This window comes from Podarcis tiliguerta (assembly GCF_965153285.1).
Source record: "Podarcis tiliguerta genome assembly, chromosome: 6".
Taxonomy (NCBI): domain Eukaryota; kingdom Metazoa; phylum Chordata; class Lepidosauria; order Squamata; family Lacertidae; genus Podarcis; species Podarcis tiliguerta.
The window spans coordinates 29,067,173-29,077,737 of record NC_139539.1 but is presented as its reverse complement, the minus strand read 5'-3'; the positions used below and the strand labels follow the sequence as shown (position 1 = coordinate 29,077,737).

Genomic DNA, 10,565 nt, shown 5'->3' with positions numbered 1-10,565 from the left:
AGGCAAGAGCCTTCTCAGGGATGGAAGCAGAAATGCTAAAGCTGTAGGGTGTCCATGTGTTTGACTTTACAGAGGACAGCCCTCTAAACTGAAGTGCTGTCTGTCTGGAGGTATCCTCACTTTGAAGGGTTGTCCTGTCTAAGTCCATTTTAAAGATAAAGAATGACGAAAAGGAAGGACAGCAGCCTTGAAGCTTATCAACAACACGGAAGAGCAAATTGAGCTGGCACATGTTACCTAGTCACATTCTTTCCCACTTTGGTGTGTTGTACTTCTATTTAACTCAGAGTAGCTGTTTCCCAATTTGCATCTATGCATATAAATCACCCTATGCATTTTTTAAGCAGATAAATGCCCTCTTCTGCTGAATCCTTGGTGAATTCCTCTCTTTTTGGCAGTGCATCAGTCTGGGATATAAAACCCACAAACAGCAAATAATACAGATGCCAGATGTAGTGGACAGTCACATTGTTCAATATGGAAGGTTCTAGAAGACTGGATTTCAAACTGTGTCCCGATCACTGGCGGAGGGACCTTGTTAAGAGAATCTTTCGTTTTGAGGATATGTATCCGGAATAGCTCAATGGTGGGAAAGCACAAATTTTGGACACACTTTATTAAAAATCAGTTTGGACACCATCTCCAATTTTCTCTCATGATGTGTCAGATGGAGCAACAGTGGCCCTTTTCAGGAGTTACTTTCAATTGCTTTTTAACACATAGTATGGAGAGTGGGTTAAAGGGACACGGGTGGCGCTGTGGCTTAAGCCACAGAGCCTAGGGCTTGCCGATCAGAAGGTTAGCGGTTTGAATCCCTGCGACGGGGTGAGCTCCCTTTGCTTGGTCACTGCTCCTGCCAACCTACAAGTTCGAAAGCACCTCAAAGTGCAAGTAGATAAATAGGTACCGCTTCGGCAGGAAGGTAAACGGTGTTTCCATGCACTGCTCTGGTTCTCCAGAAGCAGCTTAGTCATGCTGGCCACATGACCTGGAAGCTGTACGCCGGCTCCCTCGGCCAATAAAGCGAGATGAGCGCTGCAACCCCAGAGTCGGCCACAACTGGACCTAATGGTCAGGGGTCCCTTTACCTTTACCTTTACGGAGAGTGGGTTAGTGGGAATGAGGAGCCCCCTCCACTATTACCATATTTTTCGCTCTATAAGACGCACCAGACCACAAGACGCACCTAGTTTTTGGAGGAGGAAAACAAGAAAAAATATATTCTGAATCTCAGAAGCCAGAACAGCAAGAGGGATCGCTGTGCAGTGAAAGCAGCAATCCCTCTTGCTGTTCTGGCTTCTGGGATAGCTGCGCAGCCTGCATTCGCACCATAAGACGCACACACATTTCTCCTTACTTTTTAGGATGGAAAAAGTGAGTCTTATAGAGCAAAAAATACGGTATTTCAGTCACCTACTGGCTCTTAGTAGGTGACTGTCTTCAGTAGGGGACCTTTTGCATCCATGGAGGCTCCCCATACATTTCTGAACCCCACGGTGTCTTCACATGTTTATTGTGTATACTTATAGGGTGATTTCCATAGTGGGCTACAAAAATATCACAATTAAACTAAGTATGATTATTATTAACATACCCCATAAGTGTCCCAGAAAAATTGGGACGTTGTTTTTCCCTCTGAGAGCTGGCGGCCATTTTGGGCACCGTGATCTCTTAGGGGGCACTTGACTTGTGCAGGAACACGGCAGGGAAGACGCACATCTCAGTTTGGGGAGGCAACATGTTGGGTCAACATGCTTTAAGATCATAACCCCATCATTAAAACCTAGCCCATAACAAATTTAATAAAATGTCAGTACAACCATGCATGATTGACACTTGAAAGTATGGATGTTGAGCAGGACTGAGTAGAAAGAAGCAAGAGAGACACATCTAGCTATGATTCAGTATTACATGATTCAAAACGGCATCTGTAAAATACAAGTGAAGGTAACTAAGGTTGCAATCTTAACAATGCCTATTCAAGTAAGGGTAGATGGATCTGTTGATTTTTGTTCTCTCAATTTCTCATTTTCCCAATTCAGTTATCCCTATTTCTGCAACAATTTGCAGTGTTTTTAATCAAAAAATCCTCATGAAAACTTTTCAGCATGTTAGTGCAAATTCCTTATAATAAATATCTGTTTTGTATGCTGTTTTGACTAATGTACATATTTTATGAACACTTTTCTCAATACATCTATTTCTGTAAACATTGGTTGGAGACATGCACCAGAAAATGTGTAAAAGTTCAAATTTTAAAGGATGGCCGTGTTTCATTTAAAGTAAGTCCCATTGATTTATATAGGGCTTGGTCCCATGTAAGTGAGATTAGGATTGCATCTTAATTCTCAATGGTTAGTCCAGCTGTAGGAGTGGCTTAAATGAGTCCTGGGGATGGGATGAAATTCTGCTTACTGGTGTAAAGTGACAGTAATTGGAAGCAGAACAGGAGACTCCTGCTGCATTTACAAAATTATGGACCAAATCTGAGTTTCTGCATGTCTTGTTTGCATAAAATCACCTATGAGAAATCACAGATGCTCTCTATCTTTAGGTCTCTTGTCAGTTTGTGAAAGCAGATGGGGCTTGTTGCAGCAATTTCACAAATGGAAATGTGGCCTGTTTTGATTTCCCTTGCAAAAGAAAACACCACCACCACCAGATCCCTTTTGTATGACTGATAAAAGGAGTGTTGCAGGAAATAGTGGCAGGTGTTAAAACTCTGTGGCTGGTGGACAGCCCTTCCCTTGACCCTGAACAGTACATTAAGGGTTCAAGAATCAACCTTATCTGATGAAGAACGGTTGCATAAATGTTAGCAACAAGCCTGGTAAAATAAGACAGGTGATTGATGTTAACCTGACATCCATTGATTTTTCTGCCCATTTTAGGACTAGACCACAAAACAGATAGTAGGTCTTCTGTGGGGGCGGGGGGAGTAGCCCTCAGATGAGGGCCCATTGCAAACTTTTACACATTGATAATTCATAGAATAACTGATATATTGTGAAGGAAGGGCAAACCATGTATCCATTCCAGTGCCAATCGAGGGGGCACAGTTTTGTAAGTTCAATAGTCTGTATTTGAATCCTGCTATCTCTAAAGGTGCCTCTCCCCATATATCTTTAGCACAACAGGACAAGTAAAGTGCAGTCAGTCACAAAGCAATAGAGCCACCTCCTTGAGCTAGTGTTATGATTTGTAAAATCAGCCCCAAGAGGACAGTGGTTGTTGGAGAGTAATAGGCAGGTGGATAAAATTGTTTCTGGACATTACAGAGCAAAGACAGTCAGTTAAAGCTGTCATGTGGGACTGCTTGAAGTTGCCTCTGCATGGCAACTGCTCCATATGATCGCTGCAAAATGCAGAGCAGTTTGCCATGTGGATCACCCTGAGTTTCAGTAACCCCATTGGCCGCCATGACTAAAAATGCCCAGTGGTGCCACGTGGAGCGTCCACAAAATACAGGTGGTTCCACCCAGCAAACTGTTCAAAACATTAAGGCTGCCATATGGAGTCTATTTCAAGCATCCTCCACCTGATGCCAAAATTATGAATGCCTGCATAAAAGGGAGGGTGGTGCCTTTATGTTACAAACCCCAAATAAGAAAGCACTCCAAGATGCCTGCAAATATATTTAATGCAATATCTTTGCTAAATTTGGGCTCAAAGACTCCAGACTACCAGTTTACCTAGGAGCATATGAAGCTGCTTCATACTGAGCCGGACCATTGACCCATCTAGCTCAATATTGTGCTCTGGAAACAATGAAAGTTTGCCACCCCTCCAATGGCTGCATGCTTGTGTGCACATGATCTCATGGAGCATACACAGCACACAAACAAATACACCCTAAGCAATGGGGGCTGGAGTAGGCAAGCAGCTTCAGCGGAATGTAGACTCTGCCCTAATTGCCAGTTTCAGGCCAGGGTACCTCCCAGTCCAAGGGACGCGGGTGGCGCTGTGGGTTAAACCACAGAGCCTAGGACTTGCTGATCAGAAGGTTGGTGGTTCGAATCCCTGCGACGGGGTGAGCTCCCGTTTCTCGGTCCCTGCTCCTGCCAACCTAGCAGTTCAAAAGCATGTAAAGTGCAAGTAGATAAATAGGTATCGCTCCGGCAGGGTGGTAAACGGTGTTTCCGTGCGTGGCTCTGGTTCACCAGAAGCGGCTTAGTCATGCTGGCCACATGACCTGGAAGCTGTACGCCGGCTCCCTCAGCCAATAAAGCGAGATGAGCGACCTTACCTCCCAGTCCTACTTAGAGATGCTGGAGAGTCTGAACCCAGCAGCTTCCACATACAAAGCAGGTGCTCTCCCACATAAACCAACTTCAGACTGTGGTTTCTGAAAGCAGCTTGCTTAAACTAACCATAATTAACGTTAACCAGAGTTCAGTGTGGAAGCAGAAGCTTTTGAACTCCTCCTCCTGGCCACACAGAGGGAGAGGGGAACACACAATCCTAGGAGGAGGCCATGTTGTAATATACAGTTATTGACTCACACTTGCCTGCGTGAAAAGGTCAACTTGAGCTCTGAGCTCTAGCTACATGAGCAGGTGAGGTTTAGCAGGCTCTCAGCAGCCTCTGCCCCCATCCTCTCAGTTTCCCCTGCTTCATTCTTCCTGGAACAAATGAACAAGGAGTCATGTGGCCATGGCTCCCTGCAAGTGAACTGAATCTCTCTAAAATGACATTTTAAAGCCTGCATCTTTGCTAACCTGAAGATTGCAAGATTGGTTTTGTAAAGAAACCAAATTATTTTCTTTTTAAAAGTTGTTTGGAACCTTTTTTGCTGTAACGCTGTGAGTAAAATATTCACTTGTTTGTAAAGCTAGCTGCCTGTGATTTAGTCCAGCCGAAGTATTTTTGTGGCGAACATTTGTTTAAAGGTGGGTGGTGGCAGAGGTAAATCTAACCAAGTTTTAATGGGCTTGACCCAATCGCCGATGTGCTAACTCTGCTATGAGAGAGCAAGAATCAATAGTAGCCATTAGTAATGTTGACACCTCGTGAAAGCACCACCATTAGAATTCTCAGATGTTTTACTTACTAGAGCTGATAATGAAATATGCCCAAGTGTCACTGAAGATCCACTGACATCTGCCCCTGTAATCTTTCACATCCATTACTGGCACCCAGGCAACCCACAAGCAATGCCCTCACAATCCATTGAAGTAACCCATCATATCATCTAAGGATTAGCTTCTTATCCTGTACTGAATACCCAGCTTCTGTAGTTACCAAAGCCTTCCTTCATATTCCACTACTAAAGAAGACTACCCTGTGTTCTTTCCCCCTAAATGTTCAAATAAACAAGACATTTCAAAATGAACCTGCTAAAAATATGTATATATATATATTTTAAAAAATCATTGAATGCAAAGGCACTACTGTACATTTATAGAGAAAATACAGATGGCAAAGCACCAAAGTGCCACTTCAGAGAAATCAATGCCTTGGTTCTGCCCCCCCCCCTAAGCTCGCTATTTTATGCTTTCCCTTGTTTTTTTAGGTTTTTGTATGCATGTTAAGGTTCATTTATTTATAGGAGAATAAGTGTTTCTGAGTGGCCTTATTCTGAAGAGTTCCATCTGGGAACCTGCACTCTCTTTAGCTTCGGTTATTCACCCAAATACATTTAGGAAAATTCATCAGAGGAGGCAGACTTAAAACTCAACCAATCCAGTCCAGGAGTGTGGAATTGTTTATTAAGAGATAAGGAAAACTGGATAACACAGCCATGTGTCAGTTACTGAATACAGGCAGAGCCTTGAATATACACAAAAGGAATACCAAATAACCAGGCATTAGTAAAATAAATGAAGCTGCTTCTCTCTCTCCCTCTCTCGTTTTGAAAACGACTCCTTATTTTACTGGAAAAAAAATATTCACAGAACAGAACGCGCTACAGATGGCAAAGTGCCACTTCAGAGAAATCAATGTCTTGATTTGAAAAGCGTGTAATTTTCTATTCTTCTTTGTTGTTGTTGCTTTTGTTTCAGGTTCACTTTATTCATAGCAGAATAAATTTTGCTGAGCTGCCTGTTGGCAGTGGTCCGCCATCTAGAACCACAAGAGAGGAGCAGGAGGGCTTTCTGTGAATCATTTTTCCCCTTAGGGACAGAGACGTACCAGTATTTGCAGGAGGGGAAACCAGGCAGTTGCACCGGGGGACAAATTTGAGGAGGCCATGTTTGTTTGCATCATCGTCCGGCAGACCACCCTGCTCCTAGGCTAGTCAGTTTGGGATTCATGGGAAGATATGCAGCGCAGGCTCCTGAATAGGAGCGGTTGCAATTCAGCTTGCATGCACTGACTGGGTGACATAAATTACCTGAGATTCATTCCATGTTGGGTTATTTTATGCCGAGCAGCCACTGCACATGTGAGCTAAATTGCTTTCATTTGAGAGATGAGATCCTATAGTGCTGCCCCACCACGTACAACGTGCTGGAGGAAGCTTGTACATGGCAGCTGCAGCAGGCCTGGCCTTTCTCCTTTCCCCCATGCTTTTGAGCTGACAGGTCAGACTTTGTTTCTCTTCTCTAGGAAGGTGATGCTTTCTATGTTTACATTATCATTTCTAATGCTCCACACACTTCATCTCAGTCTCTTACCTTTTTACAGCACCCTGGTAAAGTAGGTCACAATTATTCCCCACATACTGCAGATTGTAAGAGAAGCCAGATCATTTGCATGTCTACTTAGAAGTAAGACCTAGAGCATGGGTAGGCAAACTAAGGCCTGGGGGCTGGATCCAGCCCAATCGCCTTCTCTATCCGGCCCGCGGACGGTCCGGTAATCAGTGTGTTATTACATGAGTAGAATGTGTTCTTTTATTTAAAATGCATCTCTGGGTTATCTGTGGGGCATATGAATTCGTTCATCTCCCCCCTTCAAAATATAGTCCGGCCACCCACAAGGTCTGAGGGAAAGTGGACCGGCCCCCTGCTGAAAAAGTTTGCTGACCCCTGACCTAGAGAATAGCATGGAGCAGCATGAAGGAGCAGCCCCATCAAAGAAAATAAATTTCTAGCCTCTGCATCTAGCCTCCCTCTGATTATTTCCCTCCCTTTTTGATGTCCACTATGCTGAATAGACTGCAGTTTCAGTTATCTCTGCCCCATGGCATAAATCACAGGACATGATCCAGCCAAAATTAAGCATTTTTCACATGCCATTCATTTCAATAGGGTTTTAAAGTTGATTATCTTTGACTGGAACATGCCCCTTAGTTTCACTTCCCTGCACACACACACACCTGTGCCTTCTAGAAAGTTAGTCTCCTGCTAATGAGGTTTCCCCAAAATAAATAAAGCAAGTTACACACTCCCTTTCCCCAAGTCCAAATGATTTTAAAAATTTGCTTTGAAACTCCAGTAGATTATTTTCATCCAAGCTGCAACACCGTTGAGTTGGTGGGGGGAGCTGTGTGTGTGTGTGTGAGAGAGAGAGAGAGAGGAGGATTTTTGTGTTTATCAGGCAGTCTGCTTCTCTCTCCTGCCACCAAAGCTGCGTGGAGGAGGAAGCCAGCCCAGATTGATCCTATTCAGGATTCAACACAGTTTGAGCCCCACTTACCTGTGACTGGACTTAATTTCAGGAGTCCCTTTACCTGTACTTTTTACATGAGAGCAAACCACATTCCATCTAGCAGGAATTATTTCTGAGTAGACATGTAGCATTTATTATTGAATGGGTGGAGCAAATCTCTTCTGCCCAGGGGCAGCAGCCACCATCAATGAACCACTGTTTAGGGACAAACCACACATCATGGTACAGCCATACTTCACACCCATCTGAGCAACCCCTTCACCTTTGCAAAGTACTTGTAGGGAGGGGCAGTTTGAAGCAGAGAAGAAATAGAGAGGATGGAGGGGAGTGTTTAACTCTTCAGCCCTGATGCTTTGTTTTTCTTTGCAGATTTTAATAAGATGATGTGTGAAAGACAGACATTTCAGGGCCATGTTTCAAATGCCAGCTTTTAAAAAACTGAGCTGGTCCTATGATGCTTTTAATTGTTGCTTCATGATGTTGTTTTTCTTCTCTTTTTTGTTATGTTTTATATTATTTGCAGTCTTGCAAGCCACCCAAAAAATCAATGTGAAAGGATAGTATTGAGTGTTTTATATAGGACTCTGTTGATGGAGGGTAATTTAGTTGTTCAAAACCCTAGGTTATTACTCTACACTGCTGTGTTTTGAGATGAAAATGTGCTTTTATTATTGACCATGTGTGTTAAGATTGCTGGAGAAATTGGTGGGAAATGGCCTTGTGATTGCTATGGATAAGAAGAGCAATCTTGAAATTCAGTAAATACATAAAATTAACACACCCACCCACCAAAAGACACTGTTTTCACCAAGTTTTCTATTTTTAGGAGGATAATTAAAATTCTGTTGGTGATGCTCATCTATATTCCTAATGTTTCTTTGAGAATATTCTCAAAGCCAAAAAGGTAGTTGAGGTTAGTTTTAGATCAGGGATAGCCAATCTGGTGGGTCTCCCCTCACCTCAATGCTGGGGACTACAACTCCCATCATCCCTGACCATTGGCCATGCTAGCTGGGGCTGATGGGAGTTGTAGTTCACAACATCTGGAGGGCACCCCAGTGGACATCCCTTTTTAAGATTAAGAGTTCAAGTCAACATGTTTACTGACACCCCACTGGGGCTTTCACCAATGAAAGTATGCATAAGATGACAGCCTAACAGTGCAATTCTATTCATGTATATGCAGAAGTAATTCCTATGGAATTCAATGGGACTTTCTCTCAGATAAGTGTTTGTAGGATCACAGCTGCCTAAGTCATACGCAGGGCTTTTTTCAGCTGGAACTCAGTTCTGGCACCTCTCAGGTAGGTGCCATTGCCATTTTAGGAGAACAAAGGAGGAGTTCATGGTGAGTTCTGGCACCATTTTTTCTAGAAAAATAGCACTGGTCATACTCCTTTCCTGCATGTATATTGGTGAGATTCTGAGCAAAATGTCTATCTTGAAACAAATAACACAAGAGGCCAAATTTCCTCTGTCAGCTACTCATGGTACTGTGAGACCATAGATAACAAAATGTGTTGTCTGTTCTGGCTCTGATGCTAATTATGACCTATTTGCCTCTCAGACATTCCTACTTTAGCACTAGGACCTTGATCACCTTTCTTTAAGCTTGTTAGTAAGGAACACACTGTCAAGGGTACTATAAATGCATCAATAAATTGAGGAAGTGATTCTCAGAAAGATCACATTAACAAGTAAGGCAGATTTGGAAAAGGTCAGGGGCTGCCATTTAACTTGAACTGAACATTGCAGATATGGCACCTAGTTCTCAGAGGTCAGACCAGGCTTTAAGTATGTATGTATGTATGTATGTATGTGTTGTTGTTGTTGTTTCACTTCTGCAGGATCACAAAATGCACACAGACCCTAATGCAAAACATTGATCCTTACTGGAGAATCTTCTAATTTTACCCTCCTTGATCAAAGTTTCCTAAGCACTCTGCAATGACCTCAGGCACAGGGCAGGAAAGAGCTGGTTACAGCTGACCTAAAAATTGTTCTGTCTTCTCATTAATTCATCCCCAAAGCTTTGTGGGATGACAATATACAGCTCCAATATTGGCCTTGCACCTCAGAGTTATGGCCTCACATTTCCACAACAATCTGTATGAATTGTGCTCCCTTTGTGGCACCATCCTAGGAATGCAGGAAGAGCGTGCTAGATTGGGCCAAAGGCCCATGTTCATATGGTGGGTGGACAATCATATGCCTATGGGAAGTCCCACAAGTAGGACCTGAGCACAACAGCACTCTTCCTACCAGTCATTCCCAGCAAACTGGAATTCATAGCCGTGCTGCCTCCGACAGTGGAGGTACATCATGCTATGCCGGATGGTCAAACCGACTGTTGTAGCACCAACAATCCAAAATAATAGGCTGTTCTTATCGTCAAAGAGGCTAGCAAGGCTATGGCATTATTCTGGGTGAAACTCCTAATGTTAAAATGGTAGGAGGTGGCAGGAAGACGACGTTCAGGAAGGATTGCAGGGTGCATTCCAAAGTGCTGCCCCATTCCCAAAGCTGCAGAAGGAAAGAAGGTAAAAAGCATTCCACATTAATATAGATGAGAAAAGCAACACTGAAGAGGGTGGGAGGACAACCCGGGAAGGAAGGCTGTCTCTCGAAGAGAATGCTTGCTCCATCCACATGCTGGCTGCCTTGAGGGAATGCCATGGGGAGATCAGTTATTGTTCATGATCCACCAGCAAGCTGAGGAAACAAAAACAAGGGGTTCACAAAACTCAAATGCAGGACCGGCCCACCCATGAGGCATGGTGAGGTGACTGCCTTAGGCAGCAGGGTCCACTGGAACAGGAGAACCCAATGTCCATCTTTCTTTCCCATCCTCATTTGTTCCTGATATAGATCTCCCCCCACCCCATCTTCCCTGGTGCAGAGGGCAAGGCACTATTATGGTGCCCAATTGGCTTGGACCAGCCCTGCTCAAATGGACAGACTGGGCTACAATTTAGTCTAATAATTTTTAAGTATTTCTTTTGCAAGAATAG

The 10,565-nt window shown here is 43.6% G+C and overlaps 1 protein-coding gene across 1 annotated transcript in view; it reads right to left on the bottom strand.

The window, feature by feature from the left end:
- Window positions 1-5,681: 5,681 nt before the first annotated feature.
- NECAB3 (N-terminal EF-hand calcium binding protein 3) overlaps window positions 5,682-10,565 on the bottom strand; it is a 91,863-nt gene continuing 86,979 nt past the window's right edge. The window contains exon 13 of the mRNA XM_083444081.1: window positions 5,682-10,266. Within this exon, the coding sequence (XP_083300207.1) occupies window positions 10,238-10,266 (29 nt within the window). The 3' untranslated portion in view covers window positions 5,682-10,237. The remainder of the gene's footprint in view (window positions 10,267-10,565) is intronic.